Source organism: Lissotriton vulgaris, chromosome 1_1, assembly GCF_964263255.1.
Source record: "Lissotriton vulgaris chromosome 1_1, aLisVul1.2, whole genome shotgun sequence".
Taxonomy (NCBI): Eukaryota; Metazoa; Chordata; class Amphibia; order Caudata; family Salamandridae; genus Lissotriton; species Lissotriton vulgaris.
In genome coordinates this window covers 901429442-901448654 of record NC_141685.1, presented here as the reverse complement: position 1 = coordinate 901448654, position 19213 = coordinate 901429442, and the positions used below count along the sequence as shown (strand labels likewise).

The 19213-nt window shown below is 48.5% G+C and overlaps 1 protein-coding gene across 3 annotated transcripts in view; it reads left to right on the top strand.

Annotated features, from left to right (window-relative positions):
- LOC147748145 (complement C3-like) overlaps positions 1-19213 on the top strand; it is a 1551795-nt gene that overhangs the window by 973077 nt on the left and 559505 nt on the right. For all 3 annotated transcript variants that reach the window (XM_086959014.1, XM_086959019.1, XM_086959009.1), the window contains exon 22: positions 10609-10660. In XM_086959014.1, the coding sequence (XP_086815140.1) occupies positions 10609-10660 (52 nt within the window). The remainder of the gene's footprint in view (positions 1-10608; positions 10661-19213) is intronic.

Here is a 19213-nt window from a genome sequence, read left to right as displayed (position 1 = left end):
CTTCCTAGAGTCCACCAGTGGTAACTCCTCAAACTCTCCTACAATGTCAGCTCTTTCCACTGCCCAGGCACCAACAGCTCCTCATAATGCCTACCAGTGCCCTGAACTCACTTCGCCAATCAGTGTCACCACCTAACAGCCCACCAGAGAACATCCTTCAATAAACACCAGTACCCACTCACATGTGCATCCATCTTCTCTCCTTTAACATAATCAATCTGAGAGAACATTCTAGCCACAAATTTCCTTACCTTTGAATTTCCCAGGTGTCAGACTGGATCCGGAAGATTTTTCATGAGAAGTACCACAGCTCGCCGGTTGGTGGTGTTGATCAGCTCCATGTGCATTATCGGCATCACCCACACCGGAAGTAACATCTAAAGCACCTATATAGGCACTGCTGTCAGTACTTTTCCTTCCACGCCAGCCAGCGCTGATCCAGAGAAGAGCTATCCCTCAATCACTGTTTGACTGAATTTCTTTGACGTTCTGAGGCTCCGGTCGAGAGGAAGGTCCCAGTGGGCACTCACGGAATCCGAGGTCATTGTCCCATTCCAAGTCCTCTGGGAATTCAGGTAAGTCGAGACACAAGAAAAAGAAGAAGTCAAAGAGATCTTTGACTTCTCCTCATGTATCGGTAGACAAGACGAGGGAGGAGTGTCGACACTCAAGGGTTGGCTCCGCAGTAGAGCCTGCACCTGGAACAACTCTATGCCTCCCTGACTTTCCTCCTGGAGCTGGAGAGACCCCCGCCCAACTAAAAGAGTTCTATGAGGCCATGTGTCTCATATTTGGGTGGCCAGAACACTCGGGTGTGCCTTTGGCCCCGCAGGATCTGAAGGGGCCCCATCTGGTTCATACTGGTGGCTCCAGCCCCAGCTCTAGTGGGACCCCATGGATCCATTCCTGGATCCAGACCAGTGCCAGTTGATCTTCCCCGACACTGGTCCTGATGCCGATGCCCCCAATACCTCCTTCGCCCACCAGTGGGGCGGCCCACATTTTGATTCTGAATCCGACACAGAACCTCAAGGGCATTGCTCAACACTGCATCTGATGCCTGCAGAACTTTGCTTCCTGGATCCGAGTCTGAGCCCTATTCTTTTGGGTTGGGCCTCAGGGAGGAATGGGAGGGGAAAATACCAGCCCTAAGAGTAAAACCCTACCATGGACTGGTTTTGGGAACTATGTGAAGCCAGTGGACTGGATACTTCTCCAGAAACTGGTATGATTTCTCCCCCTACTGTGGCTACGGAGAAGGGAGCTTCATATGGAATGGTGGTACAGAGTGCGGCTGAGGTCCTTGAGCTTAAGTTGCCCTCGGTGGCAGTCAAGAGTAACATCTTGCCAGAGGTGCTACAACTGGGAGTTTCCAAATCCGAACAGCTAATCCCGTTCAATGAGGCCCTCACTGACGTCCTTATGGGGACCTGGTTCAAACCCAACACAGGGGTTCCTTTGAATAGGAGAATCACTTGCTGCCACCGCCCTGCTCCAGAGGACCCAATCTACCTCATCCAAAACACTACGCATAAGAGTTTAGTGGTGCAAGCCTCATCATCCCAAGGTGCATCCCTTCCACTTCGCCAGATACAGAATCCAACAGGCTGGTCTCTCTGGGGAAGAAGTTTTCTTCCTCCAGCCTGGCTTTGCATTGCGCGAACACTGCATGCCTTTTAGCTCGCTGCTCCCACACTTTGTAGGACACAGTTGTCAAGTGCTGCCACAATTTCCGGAGGAGGATTGAGCCATCCTCTCTCAGGCTGTTGCCAACAGGAGAAATGCAGCAAAGTTCACAATACAATGTAGATTTGACACAATCAACACCCTGGGCAGAGGGGTTTCATCAATAGTGGCCCTGAGTTACAATGCTTGGTGGGAACGACTGAATTTTCCAGGGATGTTCAAGCTTCCGTAAAGGACATGCCTTTCTATGGCACCCGTATCTTCGGAAAGAAGGTGGATTCGGCACTCAAGCTCTTCAAGGACAGTCTGGCTATGGCCAAGTCCTTGGGACTTCGTATGGCCCCATGCCACCCCAATCCACCTTTTGCTCCTTTCTTGTCTATGGATGGGGCTTCCAGAGGTGGCAATCAGCCTTCAAGCCACAGAGTAACACATGCTCCCCAGCCTCTGCGTGGATGAGAGTGCGTTACTCACAGACCTTGAGGGTCAGATAGCCAGCGGTCTCTTCAGTCCACCATACCACCAGCAGCTGCAACTGTCAAACCTTCCTAATCTGCACCTTTACCACCATGGGCATCCAGTTAGTGGCAGGATTCGCCAAAACCTGCCCCACTGGCAGTCCATAACATTGGACAGGTGAGTTTTGCAGATTTTCCATAGAGGCTACTCCCTCTCCTTTGAGACTACATTTCCTTTCATGCCTCCATCTCATAACTGGCTGACGGAAGATCATCTGTCCCTTATTTCTGAGGAAGTCATGGCTCTCTTGGCCAAGGGAGCCGTAGAGAGGGTTCAATGACCAGAAGTAGGATGTGGTTTTTATTTCCTCTACTTTCTGGTTCCCAAAAAGGACAAAAGCCTTCCTCCTATTCTATATCTGCAAGCCCTGAAATTCTTCCTCAAGAAGGAGAAATTCAAAATTTTCACTTTGGCTCAGGTGTTGCCAGCCTTGGACGCAGGAGACTGGATGTTAGCGTTGGACTTGCAGGACGTCTGCTTCCACATCCCTGTCATGCATGTCCATCAGCACTACCTGCAGTTACGGTAGACCATAAGCATTTTCCGTTTACCGTGCTTCCCTTTGGCCGTACCACCATCCCTCGCGTGTTCACCAAGGTGATGGCAGTGGTCACAGCTCTTCCACAGAGATCAGGGGTGACAGCCTTCCCCTATCTCGGCTGTTGAAGGTTGTTATCTCCCACCTCCAAATTATGGCAAATTCCTGCACTTGCTGGGGTTAGCTATCAACATGCCACAGTCACACCTGACTCCCTCTCAGATGGTCCCTGTCATCAAAGCTGTTATGGACACAAGGCAGTTTCAGGCTTATCCAGCAAGTCTTCCGTCCTGGATTTTGGTGATCCGGACCCTGAGGCTGTTGGGACTTATGGCCTCCTGCATCCTGCTTGTGGCACATGCCCATTGGCATATGCAGGCTCTTGTGGAAAATCAGGGGTCCCTACCTCATCAGAAGGGCGGAATGACAGGGGTCTCCCACCCCCACGCCGGCACAAACAGCATCCCTAGGTCATCGGACTTCCTCTCTTCACCCACAGGATCCGCTAACCATTGACGACCCGGAACCCGACAAACCGGAAACCGGAAGTGAAGTCCCTACTGGTGACCCGGAACCCGAACCATCCGGAAGCGGAAGTGCGTCAACTACGCTCCACCAGGAACATAGAAAAGTCGGGAGAGCAGTCAAGACCTCGTTCAGCCCAGCGGACTCGTGGCAGGAGAAAGCGAACGGCGCGGAACCCCCGACGGAGAGCGGAAGACGAGAGGAGATCGTAGAGAAGGCGGAAAGCGGAGAAAAGGAGGAGGAAGAAGACCTGTGGTCGGAGGACTGGTGGCGACCTCCGGAGGTGGCTGGAGAGCGGCCGCAACTCGGATGAGAGTTGCGGCGGGGCACGTGAGTACACTCTATCCTTTCTCCGTGTCCCTTTGTAAAAATAGTGTAAATACCTGTAAAGCCTGTATATAGAGCGTCACGAGCACCCTGCACTGCCCGTATCGATAAACGAAGTATCACGAGCACCTTGTATATATCACTATCCTTGCACTGACCCGGACACCCCAACCACTATACCCCTCCCGCTTGCAATTGACCTTATCCTCCCTCTACCTTTCCCACCTCCCCTCCCACACGTTTCCTTTCCTGGCCAACTCACTCCCGGTGAAGGTGACAGTACTCGATAGTCCTCATCGGACTGGACTAACCCCAATTTGTTCTCTCTCTTACATATCTCCGAGGAGACCCATCACCCGACCGTCATCCGATGACAACAACCTACAGAGTACCCGGGACAAGACATCAACCCTACAACAGAACCCACCCGTCAAAACGTTCTCTCCGGACTTCCTCCCCTTTACCACTGTGGAACACTACTGTGTGTCTTACTTCTGAATAAAATCCGAAACCATAGCTCACTACATCCGGCCTCCCAGCCTGTTATTCCGGTCCGCCCAACCCACAACTCCACAGCTCTGCATTGGGACTTGAAGTTTTAGTGGGCACATTATCAGGTGAACCTCTCCGACATGGTCCAGATTTCATCTGGTACTGCAAAAGATCTGCACTGGTAGCTAACGAACCACGATTCGGTCAGTTGCAGACCCTCCTCTCCCTTCCCCAACCCTCTCCCTCCCTCAACCAGATCTCACAGTAGTGACAGGTGTGTCACTCCTGGGCTTGGCATGGCCATCTGGGAGAAGTAGTGATAGGAAGACTCTGTTCTCTGGCAGAATACGGACTCCACATCAACTTGCTGGAGCTCTGTGTGATCTGACTGGCATTGAAAGCCTTTATACCCTCCATCAAGAGAAGACCAGTGCAGGTTTGCATGGACAATACCACTGCTATGTAGTACTGCAACAAACAGGGCGTTGTGCAGTTGTGAACTGTCAAGAGGCCCTGGTTCTCTGGACATGGCTGGAACAGCAGGGCATATCCCTGGTGGTTGAACACCTGGCAGGTTCCCGGAATGCCTGAATGTACAAACTCAGCCATTGATGCCTAGAGCATGACAAAAGGGTCTCTAATAAGAGGCGGCGCAAGATCTCTTTCAACAGTCGGGAGAGCCTTGGTCAGATCTGTTCACCTATGTCGAGAACGCGTAATGTCAGGAGTTTTGCGCACTGGAGTTTCGAAGACGACTCTCGCTCGGAGACGCTTTTCGTCTCGAGTGGAGCTCAGGCTTCCTGCACTCCTTCCACCCATACCACTTCTGCCCAGATTTATCAAGAAGATCAGGAACGATCGGGACCAAGACATTCTAGTGCCTCCAAGCTGGGCACATAGATTATGGTATCCTGAGCTACTGAGCATGGCAAGCGATCCTCCCATCAGGCTCCCCTTTAGTAGGGTCTTTTGTAGGAGCAACAGGGGAGGGTCCTTCACCTGAACCGGTCCACTCTCCGCCTTCTTGCTTGGAAATTGAGCAGCGACAGATGACAGTTTTTGACCTTCCACAAAGTCTGTAATTACTTTTTAACTGCTAGGCGTCTCTCCACCAAGACAGTAAACGGCCGCTGTTGGAAAAGACTTGCATCATGGTGTGCAGAAAAACACTTTGATCCCTTTTATGCCCCCCTTTCTGAAGTTTTACTCTTCATTATTTCCCTTGACCAGCAGGGCTCTGCTCTAGGCACTCTCAAGGGCTATCTGTCTGCCCTTTCTGCCTTTTTTGTGGCTGCCTGACCAACCGTCATTCTTCAAGTCCCCTATTGTACATCCATTCTTAAAAGGCCTTGCCTATCACTTCCCTCCTTCACCATTTATTATGCCTCAGTGGGACCTTAATTTGCTTTTTTTTATATTTGGATCCTTTTGAGCCTCTCCATATTTGTCCCCTCAGGCTTCTGACAATCAAAATGGCCTTCCTTGTGGTGATTACATCTGCCTGTAGAGTGAGAGAGCTGCAGGTCTTGTCATCTAAGCTGACTTACCTCTCGGTCTATCCTGATAACCTTTGCATGAGGGCCTTCTTTCTACCGAAAGTGGTCACCCCATATCATGTGGGAACATCTATCACCCTGCCCACTTTTTATGCTCCTCCATATCCCTCTAAAGAAGAGGAGTAACCCTGACCATCTGGACGCAAAAGGAGCATTGTCATTCTACCTTGACTGCACACAAGAGTTCTGGATGGACAACCAACTCTTTGTGGGATATGTTGGTGCGTAAAAAGGTGGAGCAATGCAGAAGCAAGCCATCTGTAAATGGGTTGTGCTCTGCATCAAAATCTGCTATGTATTGGCCAGGAAGCAACCTCCTGAAGGCTTGCAAGCTTATTCCACCAGAGCTAAAGATGTGGCTACTGCGTTAGCATGCGGAGTTCCAGTCCTGGGAATCTGCCAGGCAGCAACGTGGCCTCTCCTGCACACATTCACTAAACCTTACTGTCTGGACGGTCAGGTCCGTAGACATGGACAGTTTGCCTGTTCGGTCCTGCAGGACTTCCTTGTGTGAAATTGGTCCACAATCGCACCTCCTGGTAGGTATTGCTTGGGAATCCTTTTAAAGTTAAGGAGCCTGTGGTCAGTAGTCTCTATCAAATGAACAAGTTACTTACCTTAGTAACACTTAATCTTGTAAAGACTATACCTAGCTGCAGATTTCTTACCAACTCATCCATCCTCCCCGCTATGCAAACGGATTTCTAGGCACAGGCTGTTACTTTTCAGGGCCCTAGTTTTACACACCAGTGGTCAGTTCTCTTCATGGCTTCTCACTTCTGTCGTGGGAAGTAATGAATAGTAACTGACGTCGGCGCGCCTCGTATGGTGCATATATAGGTACCGAGGGCATCAAATCCAGCTCAGGTGACACCAGAGACATACGCGGAGCAGATCGATGCCACCTACCAGTGCACAGGGGTACTGCTCTAAGTATGGGTGAAATTTGCGGATCTGTGATCCGCGAATTCGCGCGAAATCGCGAAAAAAGTCTGCGGATTTCCCGCAAAATGTGCCTTTCTGCCCTCTGTTCCACTCGTTTTTGTCCCCTTCTACCCTCTGTCCCACTCGTTTTTGTGACCTTCTGCCCTCTGTTCCACTCGTTTTTGTCCCCTTCTGCCCTCTGTCCCACTCGTTTTTTGTGCCCTTCTGCCCTCTGTTCCACTCGTTTTTGTGCACTTCTGCCCTCTGTTTCACTCGTTTTTGTCCCCTTCTGCCCTCTGTCCCACTCGTTTTTTGTGCCCTTCTGCCCTCTGTTCCACTCGTTTTTGTGCACTTCTGCCCTCTGTTTCACTCGTTTTTGTCCCCTTCTGCCCTCTGTCCCACTCGTTTTTTGTGCCCTTCTGCCCTCTGTTCCACTCGTTTTTGTGCACTTCTGCCCTGTCCCACTCGTTTTTTGTGCCTTTCTGCCCTCTGTTGCACTCGTTTTTGTCCCCTTCTGCCCTCTGTCCCACTCGTTTTTGTGCCCTTCTGCCCTCTGTTCCACTCGTTTTTGTCCCCTTCAGCCCTCTGTCCCACTCATTTTTTGTGCCCTTCTGCCCTCTGTTCCACTCATTTTTGTGCACTTCTGCCCTGTCCCACTCGTTTTTTATGCCTTTCTGCCCTTTGTTTCACTCGTTTTTGTCCCCTTCTGCCCTCTGTCCCACTCGTTTTTGTGCCCTTCTGCCCCACTCGTTTTTTGTGCCTTTCTGCCCCACTAGTTTTTGTGCCCTTCTGCCCTCTGCCCCACTCGTTTTTTGTGCCCTTCTGCCCTCTGTACCACTCGTTTTTGTCCCCTTCTGCCCTCTGTCCCACTCGTTTTTGTGCCCTTCTGCCCTCTGTCCCACTCGTTTTTTGTGCCCTTCTGCCCTCTGTTCCACTCGTTTTTGTGCACTTCTGCCCTCTGTTCCACTCATTTTTGTCCCCTTCTGCCCTCTGTCCCACTCGTTTTTTGTGCCCTTCTGCCCTCTGTTCCACTCATTTTTGTGCACTTCTGCCCTGTCCCACTCGTTTTTTGTGCCTTTCTGCCCTCTGTTCCACTCGTTTTTGTCCCCTTCTGCCCTCTGTCCCACTCGTTTTTGTGCCCTTCTGCCCTCTGTTCCACTCGTTTTTGTCCCCTTCTGTCCTCTGTCCCACTCGTTTTGTGTGCCCTTCTGCCCTTTGTTCCACTCGTTTTTGTGCACTTCTGCCCTGTCCAACTCATTTTTTATGCCTTTCTGCTCTCTGCCACACTCGTTTTTTGTGCCTTTCTGCCCCACTAGTTTTTGTGCCCTTCTGCCCTCTGCCCCACTCGTTTTTTGTCCCCTTCTGCCCTCTGTCCCACTCATTTTTGTGCCCTTCTCCCCTCTGCCCCACTCGTTTTTGTGCCCTTCTGCTATCTGCAACACTCGTTTTTTGTGCCTTTCTGCCCTCTGTTCCACTCGTTTTTGTCCCCTTCTGCCCTCTGTCCCACTCGTTTTTGTGCCCTTCTGCCCTCTGTTCCACTCGTTTTTGTCCCCTTCTGCCCTCTGTCCCACTCGTTTTTTGTCCCCTTCTGCCCTCTGTCCCACTCGTTTTTTGTGCCTTTCTGCCCTCTGTTCCACTCGTTTTTGTCCCCTTCTGCCCTCTGTCCCACTCGTTTTTGTGCCCTTCTGCCCTCTGTTCCACTCGTTTTTGTCCCCTTCTGCCCTCTGTCCCACTCGTTTTTTGTCCCCTTCTGCCCTCTGTCCCACTCGTTTTTTGTGCCCTTCTGCCCTCTGTCCCACTCGTTTTTTGTGCCCTTCTGCCCTCTGTTCCACTCGTTTTTGTGCACTTCTGCCCTCTGTTCCACTCGTTTTTGTCCCCTTCTGCCCTCTGTCCCACTCGTTTTTTGTGCCCTTCTGCCCTCTGTTCCACTCATTTTTGTGCACTTCTGCCCTGTCCCACTCGTTTTTTGTGCCTTTCTGCCCTCTGTTCCACTCGTTTTTGTCCCCTTCTGCCCTCTGTCCCACTCGTTTTTGTGCCCTTCTGCCCTCTGTTCCACTCGTTTTTGTCCCCTTCTGCCCTCTGTCCCACTCATTTTTTGTGCCCTTCTGCCCTTTGTTCCACTCGTTTTTGTCCCCTTCTGCCCTCTGTCCCACTCATTTTTGTGCCCTTCTGCCCTCTGCCCCACTCGTTTTTTGTGCCTTTCTGCCCCACTAGTTTTTGTGCCCTTCTGCCCTCTGCCCCACTCGTTTTTTGTGCCCTTCTGCCCTCTGTACCACTCGTTTTTGTCCCCTTCTGCCCTCTGTCCCACTCATTTTTGTGCCCTTCTCCCCTCTGCCCCACTCGTTTTTGTGCCCTTCTGCTATCTGCAACACTCGTTTTTTGTGCCTTTCTGCCCTCTGTCCCACTCTCGTTTTTGTGCCCTTCTGCCCTCTGCCCCACTCGTTTTTGTGCCCTTCTGCCCTCTGCTACACTCGTTTTTTGTGCCTTTCTGCCCCACTCGTTTTTGTGCCCTTCTGCCCTCTGTCCCACTCGTTTTTTGTGCCCTTCTGCCCTCTGTGCCACTCGTTTTTTTGCCACTCGTTTTTTTCCCCCTTGTTTGTGTGCCCCTTTTGTTTAAGTATTGCTGTTAATCAGAGCCCCTTCACGGGCTCTGATTAACATCAATACTTAAACAAAAGGCCACAGTCTGCCCTGCGCTTTACTCTACTGGAAGCTGTCTCTACGCTTTTGTTAGTAAAGCCAAACGGGCTGGGCTTCTATGCCACTCCACATGCCTCTTGCATATGAAAGGTCAGATACCGATCAGAGAAGCAGATATGGAGAAAGAAGCTCCTGGGCGCTCGAGAAAAAGATGGATGTAAAGGCCTCCCAAGCATCACAGCTACGTTTCGAGGTAGATATGGGGAGAAAGCAGCATACCTGTCCTGCCTCGACGTGCTCATGTATTTTTGGGGTGTTTAATGTGTAACTGAATATGAGATTCAACTCGAGCACCTGCTCTATTTTATCTATTAGTGCTTCCTGTTGAAGCTAACTTACTAACTATTTTAGAATGGCGCTGGCAGCTTGCCGGCGCCATTCTAAAATAGTTACAAAGTCAGCTTCAACTTTTGCCCCCCGGACAATCCGTTCCGCTCGTGGATTGCGAATTTTCGGCAATTTCACGGGATTTCGCGGACCGCAAAATTGCCGAAATTCGCAAAATCCGCGAGCGGAACGGATTTTGCGCCCACCATGAAAATTCTTCTAGATCTAGTCTGATACCTAGGATATTCAAAGGTTATTAATCTGTGGGTAGATATAGTCTCTAATGGATAATGCATTATAGAAGGTAAGTAACGTGTTCTTTCACTCTCTTTTACCTGCCCCTTCCTCTCTCTTACATGCATGTTCTCCCCTTTCTATAAGATTGTCAACATCTACTTTTCCACATTCTTATTTTTGCCCCGTTTTATTCTCTTCATACATATGCCATTCTTTATCTCCCTTCACTCTTCTGACGCCTGCTCTCTCCACTGTCAGTTGTTTTCCTTCTTCGAGCCCTGGGGTGCCTGGCACATGGTGCATGGATGTTTGCAAACATCAGTTTTCCCAATGCGCCTTGTGCTGCTTCCTTTTCCAGCTGCTTCACAAGCCGCAATAGGAAAATTGATGTTATCAACTGCCTCATGGGTGGTCGCATCGAAATTCATGGATGAACCCGCCGGCTGCTTGACAGTTGGTTTCCGTTCCAACATGATGGTGGACGGACGCTTGTCCGACCGGCATTGTAATCAGGCCCTAATGATGGCCTGTATGTTCATACATAAGACCCCAAATACGCCTTTGCCGGATATATAGAGCTGCTGATGTAAAGAAAGGAACGTGTCTGAACTTCACTAGCTTAACAACAAAAACCTTTCACTTTCTAAAAGTTAAAGCTATTGGTTTTGTCAATGATTATTACTTTTATTGTGCTATTGTTGACATCATATTGAAGACTCTCTTGAAGACAATTACACAAATCTCTGAACAATGCATTTTCTGTTTTCATGTTCACAGCCTGAAGGACAACTCGAAAGACTGGAAAGAAGCATAATGCTACATCCAAAAGGTGGGTGAATTCGATAGTTCAATGGGATGGCAAACAGCTTGCTGAAATTACTGCTGTTGACTCTACAATATCTTGGTTCAATGAAGTAGACATGATGACGTGGAATGGGCCCAAATAACAATCAAATTGAGCAGTAGTGCTAGTTCAGTATATTTGGTCAAGAGGTAATAGAGTAATAGAGTGACAATCTCAAAGCAACTACAAAGACTATTCAGTAGATGAAAGGTGCGGAGTAGTATCGAGTGAGTTAACACTTTGTATATTTTGTTCATTTAAAAAAATTCAAGATTTTGAAAATGGCATTTTTTTATCAATCATGTTTGATGTTTTTAAGAAATACGATTGACTAGTGGATTTTCCTACAACCCGATAATTGCCATTTTGGTCTGAATCGCAATTTTAGAATGAATAGATGCGCATTGGGAGGTCAACTGGAAATTGTCCACCCAGCAGTGTTTTTCACCCACAGAGGCCTCTCTCTGCTTTACAGAGCCAAAGGCCATGTCAAGAAGAGGTTGTTCTCCAGTATTAGGGTGTCTTTCGTAGATTCACATGCTTGAATATTCCCCGTCGTCGAAGTGGGAGTCCCACTGTAAATAAAATAGCAATAAAATACTAATAACATATGTATGTAAAAACAGACACATAAAATACACACTAGAAAAGGTAGTAAATACACAGACCTAATTCCTACATAGGAATACATGGTAGAGAGAAAAAAACACTTGTAACATATTCCTGTCATTATGTTAGTCCAAACTACAGCCAATCAGGCGCCAGCACCCCTCCAGAACCTTCTCCTCAGAGCTCAGTCCCTCAGATTTTCTAGTGCACGTCGTGTGAAGGGAGTCTCCCTGAGCTCTGCTCAGTTTTCTCAACTTCTTCAACTTTTCCTGTGATTTCCAACATGTCTTCAAGTAAGAAGTCTTTATTTAGACCTTGTTTTTCTTGTTGGAAGCTGCGGCTGTACTCTGAAGATCCCCACAAGAAGTGTATTTACTGTCTTTATCCCGACCATGAGGTTGGCAAATGTAAATTTTGCAGAACCTTTTCAACTAAGACCCTTAAAGACAGGGAAGGCCATCTCCTCCTGTGGCTTCAGAGACTTGAGGATAAAGATTCTGCGCTTTCTGACGCAGAAAGCCTGGTGTCTGGACCTTCTAAAGCAGCCTCTAAACGTAGCAGTGTGCAGTATTTGCCCTCTCCATTCCTGAAAAAGAAAAAGCTTTCTCTCTCTGTGGCTCCTGCGGTGTCTTCACCTCCTCCTGCTACGTCCACGCCCATGAGACCTGGCTCTCAGGCGTCTGCCGCTTCTTCCATCATGTTTCTGCTAAAAAACATGTCTCTTCGTCGACAGGAGCGTCGACGATCGTCCCGACGATGAGATCTGCCGGCTCGTCGACGGCGACTGTGACAACAACATCTGCTTCCGGATCGTCGACGACTGCAACATCGACGTCATCCATGTCGACGAAGGTATCCCTCAATTTTAAGACTGTTTCATCGACGATACCTATTACTTTGTCGTCGACGAAGAAAACTCTCTTGTCGTCAGCAAAATATTCGTCGACGAGAGTTGTTAAGAAGACTTCTTCGTCGTCGGCCCCGTCGACGAGTGTTCCGTCAACGGCGGCCTCATCGACGACAACTTTGTTGACGGTGGCACCGTCGACGCTGACCCCGTCAATGGCGGCCCCATCGACGGCGGATCCTTCAGCTACGGCTCCGTTGACGCCTATGCCATCATCGTCGTCTGGTCCGCCGACGACTTCGCCGACGACGATTGCAACTTCTTTTGCTTTAGTGCCTTTGGTGCCGCTTTCTTCCTCCAGGTCTGGTTCATCCACCATCGACACACTGCACCAACATCGCAAGTAGCCTGTTGACCATCTGTCCATCCCAAGTGATCCACAGCCTCCTTCGGCCTTGTTTGCCACAGGTTCCGAGCAGGACTCTGGTTCTGAGGACGATGTGTATGATTCCTTCAGGGCGGTACGCAGTCCTTCTGATTTAATTATCAAATGCCAGGACTATGGTGAGGACGATGAAGAACAGTATTTTCAGGCAGAGGAACGTTCCGTGCAGGTTCCAACTGCGACATTGCCTCTGTCGCTCATCTCCAATCTCCAGCACATGTTGGAGGATTACAACCGGTGTTTCCCGACATCTCAACAGGGTTCGCCGGTGCCTACAGCTCCAGCATCAGTTGTGGCTCCTGCAGCTGCTCCACTACCACAACCACCAACGCCTTCTCCTCAGGTTCAGACGTCCGTTCCGATACACAAACACAACTGTGTATGACGATGATGTTCCTCCAGAACGTGAGGATGGTGAAGTTCATGATGACGAAGACGACGCCAGTCACATGGGTGAGTGGGACGACTACCAAATTCAGACGCCGTCCCCCCCTCCTGTGACGCCAGGGGATTCTCCTCCGGTGGACATTGCAAGTTTCCATCAACTGATGGATAAAGCGGCTCAACACTTTAAGCTGCCAAGAGTCCAAAGAGAGGAGGACTGTTTTCTCTACGACTTCAAAAATCAACCAATTAAACAACTCCCTACGGTTCCCATCATCGACTTCATCTGGAGTGAGGGGGTAAAATTAATGCAAACACCAAATTCCTTACCGGCGCAAATGCCTCGCCTTGAGAAGAAATATATAGCGCCCTTCGGATCTCCAGCGTGTTTGATTGCGCAGACAAAGCCAGATTGGGTGGTCACCCAGGCAGCTCAGCGTAGTTCCCGGAACCCGAGTTCTCCCATTACAGCTCCTCCTGATTGGGAAGGTCGTCGCCTTGACGCTATTGGACGCAAATTTTCAACAATGGCCTCTACTACGGTGAGAGCGGCGAATGCTTTAGCTATTTTAGGGCGCTACGACCGCCAGATGTGGTCACACTTATCTGCTCTTGCGACCCTCGTCCTGGAACCCTCCAAAGCGGAGGCCTTAAAAATTCTTCAAGACGGAGAGAGAACGTCAGAGGAAATTATTGACTGCGCTGTTGATATTGCTTGTACTGGCTTCCGTCAGCTTGCTGGGGCAGCTGTTTTGCGACGGCAAGATTGGTTGTGTTCCACCTCTTTTCGCCAGGAGGTACAGGCGAAGATCCTAAATATGCCGTATGACGGCGAGTCACTTTTTGGTGCACATGTTGACGAAGCGCTGCAGACAATTTAGAAAGACACTGACACTGCTCGTTCTTTAGGGACTTTACAGTTCCGTAAGCAGCTTTTCGTGGTGCACGCGGCCGCGGCACCTCTTCTACTTTTCACGAAGGAAACACTAAATACCGCTCCTACCACCAGGGTAATCAGCAATTTTCTTCCCACCAACAGCAGTCCTCCCGTCAGCAATCTTCGAAACCCTATTGGGGGAAGTCTTCCAATAGAGGATCCACTTCCAAACGACAATGACTTACCTTTCCCCCAAAAAAATTGGAGGTCGAATCTCCCTGTTCTCTTCTCAATGGTCCTCAATCACCTCGGACCTTTGGGTTCTGGACATTGTAGACAAGGATCATGCTCTGGAGTTCGTCAAGATTCCTCCTCCCACTCAATCATCCGGCCCTCCTCCGACCCACCTCAAGGAGCTTTTCCAGCAAATTCGTATTATGATCCAAAAAGGTGCCATCGAAGTAGTTCCCAAATCTCAAAGGGGGAAGGGATTCTATTCCCGTTTTTTCCTTATACTCAAGAAGACAGGAGACTGGAGGCCGATCCTGGATTTGTGAGCACTCAACAAGTATCTCAAATGCCAATCCTTCTGCATGCTTACAGTCGTAGAGATCTTGCGTCTTCTCTCCGTGGATGACTTCATGACCACCATCGACCTCCAGGACACTTACTTCCATGTCCCAATTCTTCCACGGCATCGGAAGTACTTGCACTTCCGGGTGGGATGGAGAAACTTCCAGTTCAGGGTGCTGCCTTTCGGCCTACGCTCCGCCCCTCGTGTCTTCACGAAAGTGTTAGCTCTAGTGTTAGCTCTAGTGGTGGCAAGCCTGCGTCTCCAGGGCATTCACATTTTTCCATACCTGGACGACTGCCTCCTCAAATCGCAGTCTCGCACCCAGCGACTTCAGGACACTTTACTTTGTCAGGACATGTTTCGCTCCCTTTGCCTTTCCATCAATGCAGAAAAGTCCCAGGTAGACCAAGCTCCCTGCAGAAATTTTCTAGGAGCCACTTTGGACACAATACTGGCCAAGGCATTCGTGTCTCAAGAGTGTCAACTGAAGATTCTCCGCTTGGTGTCTCTTATTCATGCAAAACAGTCAGTTTCAGTCCAGATCTTAAAGTCATTTCTGGGGATGGCATCATCATGCATTTCGCTGATCCCAAACTGCAAGCTACAGACTCGCCCCATTCAAGAGGAATTGGATGGACAGTGGCGTCAGGTCACTGGTTCCTTCATCGTCAGTAGAACCGCTTGCATGAGGGCGGGTCTCAAGTGGTGGGCGCAGACCATCCAACCTTGCAGCAGGGACTTCTTTCCTTTCCACCACTCCAGAACTCACTTTGACAACTGACGCCTCCTTAGAAGGATTGGGTGCACACCTTCAAGGGCTGTCTATAAAAGGCAAGTGGACTCTGCTTCAACGCTCTTGGCACATCAACAGGCTGGAGTTGATGGCCATCTTTCTGGCACTCAAGTCGTTCCATCCTCTGATCCAGGGGGAATCGGTGCTTATTCAAACGGACAATGCAACCAGTATGCACTATGTCAACAAGCAGGGCGGAACCAAATCTCCACTCTTGTCTCGGTGGCTCAGTCGATCTGGGATTGGGCACTCCGGCACCAGGTTACCCTGACCGCAGTTCATCTACCAGGCATCTCCAACATCCTAGCGGATTCCTTAAGCAGATCCAAGTCATCGACCCACGAGAGGGAGTTACATCAACCAACTCTTGAGTTAGTCTTTTGACGGTGGGGTCATCTGTCATTGTATCTCTTTGCAACCCCGGAGAACCGGAAATGCCCATCTTACGCAAGTTGTCATCCCCACCATGGGTCGTGCGGGAATGACCTTTTGATGAACTGGTGCGCTCTATTCGGCTACGCTTTTCCTCCGATTCCGCTGGTGCCTCGCGTGTTATGGAAGATGTGGAGACAGCCTTGCCACATTCTCCTGATCGCCCCCAGATGGCCCCGACAGGCGTGGTTCTCAGAGCTGCTTCTTCTATCCCAGTGCGAGCCCATCCTCCTTCATCCTCGAGCAGATCTCCTCACGATGGACAAGGGTCATATTTGCCATCCGGACCCCTCCTCTCTGAAATTATCGACCTGGAACCTGAGCACCTTGAATTTTCCCATTTGAATATAGCTCCGTCTACAGTTAAAACCTACAAGCTCAAGTGGAAGAGATTCTGTCATTGGTGCGCAGCTGCTAATATTCATCCTATACATTCCACTCTGGCTCAGCTGCTCCCGTTCTTTTTGCAACTGGCTCAATCAGGGCTTTCCCATTCCATTTTGAGAGTTTTCTTGGCGGCAATTTCTGGTTTCCGTCAGAATGGCTCCTCCTCGCCCTGTTCTTCCAGTGTCATCCGCCAATTTTTCAAAGGACTGTTCCGGAAGTTCCCACCTATTCGGCGTCCTCCTCCTACCTGACACCTCAATATCGTATTAGCTCAATTAATGAAGGCACCATTCAAGCCTATCCACAAGGCAGACTTAAAATTTCGAACCTTGAAGGTAGCCCTTCTCCTTGCTCTGACCTCATCACGTCGCGAGAGTGATATTCACGCCTTCACCATTAAGCCTCCTTTTCTCCAATTTAAATCGGACTGTGTAGTGCTTCGCACCAATCCAACATTTTTGCCTAAGGTGCCCACGGATTTCCATATTAATGAACCTGTTTTCTTGAAAAACTTATTTGCCAATCCTCAATCTCCGGTAGAGCAATGCTTACATTCCTTGGACATTAAAAGATGCCTTAAATTTTACATCAACAGGACGGCCCCCTTCCGCAGGTCCGATTAACTGTTCATTGCCTATGGACGCATGCGCAAAGTGCGTTCTGTTACCAAGCCAACTATTGCATGTTGGATTTCTTCAGCCATCACTTTCTGCCATCAGAAAGCCGGCAAGCCTCTTCAGTCTTCAGTAAGGGCTCATTCCACCAGGGCGATGTCATCCTCTACTGCCCTGTTTGCCGGTGTGCCACTTCCTCAGATCTGCAGAGCAGCCACGTGGTCCAGCAGGCACAGGTTCACGAAACACTACTGCCTGGATGCCATCAACGAAGCAGATACAGCAGTGGGAGAGGCAGTGCTTCGCAATCTTTTAAACTAAGGTGAGCCTCTGTCTTCCCTCCTCCATTATGGTTTTATATGATTACTGTTATTACTTGTATGACTATATTATTGTCTCATTGAGTTTTCTTCCATGCTTTTGCATGGCTATTCAAGCCTTAGCGGCTACTAATGCTCACTATTCTATTCAAGCATGTGAATCTATGAAAGACACCCTAATACTGAAGAAGAACAATTGTTACTTACCTGTAAACAGGTGGTTCTCCAGTATTGGTGTCTTATATAGATTCCCATGCGACCCACCCACCTCCTCTCAGAGGCTCTCTTCTCCTCTTAGACTCTTCTGTCACTTTTGTGCTACGAAAATCTGATTGACTGAGCTCTGAGAGAAGGTTCGGGAGGGGTGCTGGCGCCTGATTGGCTGTAGTTTGGACTAACATAATGACAGGAATATGTTACAAGTGTTTTTTCTCTATACCATGTATTCCTATGTAGGAATTAGGTCTGGGTATTTACTACCTTTTCTAGTGTGTATTTTATGTGTTATAATTTTACATACATATGTTATTATTATTTATTGCTATTTTATTTACCGTGGGACTCCCACTTCGACGACGGGGAATATTCAAGCATGTGAATCTATGAAAGACACCAATATTGGAGAACCACCTGTTTACAGGTAAGTAACAATTGTTCTTAATTAATGAAGGTTTGGACTAAGGGCCTGAGTAAAGACCATGTGCAGCAAGGTTGTCCACTCTTGGTGGTTGGGTGGGGGCTTGGCCAAAGTCCAGGTCCTGTGGCCAACCCCTGCCGCAATATGTGCAGCAGCGGTTGGCCATGCATAGTGGTTAGAAAAGCAGCCTGCCCAAAGATCATGCCTTGTACCCAACCACAGCTTCTCTTGGGTGAATCTACATGGTAGATGAATGCTGAAAAAAATAAAAAAACAAGAAATTCACTGAAAAAACACAGTTAAAGGATTGTTATGGTTCATCAGCCACAAAACTGAAAAAGCCCTGAAACTCACCAGTTATAGTTTGCAATGTACAATGTCCACCATATCTCACTTCCCCCGCCAATATGAGAAACGTTTAGCCATTGGTATGTAAAAAAGTCTACAAAGAGCAAAACATGGAGGTCCATTAGTTATGACTTGCATGGCTGTTAATCGAGTTATGCGCTGTGGGTTGTGGAGCTAACCAATACTTTCAAATTTCACTGGTTTCTGAGTTTTCATTCGCAACCATTACTGTGCTTTCACTGAAACTGCATAAATGATTTTATCCATGGTATTTGTCCATGTATATTTGTTATAGCAAATGTTATTTTAATAATACCAGGATTCAAGGGGTTGCATGTGTGAGGTAAGGTAAAATAACATTAAGGCATACTTGTGATTATTAGGAGAGTTGTTTCCCAAGTTAAAGTAATTGTTACTTGCAATAAACATAAAGAAAGCAGTGTTTGTCTAGTTTCAATTTTGCTGAACTTTGGAAGACATCACAAATTTGACCTTTGCACTGTAGTAATAAAAGAGCGATTACAAATTAATTAATTGCTTTAAATAACATGCATTTGGGCATCATTAATGTTTTGAACTAAAAAAAAACACCGAAATTCACCAGTTATAGTTAGCAGCGCAAGCTAATGCTACCACCCCCCGCCCTCCCCCAATGCACTTTTTATGACCTCATGACCTCATGTTCTGGGACATGATTTCTCACTTCACTGATGGCATTTCAGATGACATCACTGATGATGTCACAGATGAGTTCATCCAATTAGATATTTACATAGTGATGGATAGCTACCATATTACTTTTCAACCTAAATTTGTATAGCCTTTTTCCAGCTGATGGTGTAATTGATTACAAAACGCATAAGCTCCTAATGCATCATAGGTGTGTAGAGGTATTGACCAAGAGTAACCCTATGTGCAGGTGACAGCTGAAAACTTATGTCCAGCATGTTCCAACCAGGGGACATATTAACAAGGGCAGTATCGCCGCTTTAGCAGCACTTTTTGCCGCTAAAGCGGCAATATTTCCATCGCCCTATTTACAAGGTGGTGCAAACATGCATTAGCGCGTGTTCGTACCCGATGCCTCGCTTTGTATCTCTAATGAGGTGCAAAGTGGGCGTCACTTGGCGTACCCCTGACGGACTACCTTGTAAAATATCACTATAAGTACATTGCGATATTTACAAGATGGCCCACGCATTTTAGCAGACGTTAGTTTGAGGCCAAAAACAAATGTCTGCTAAAATGCTGATTTACCTATACCTAACAAT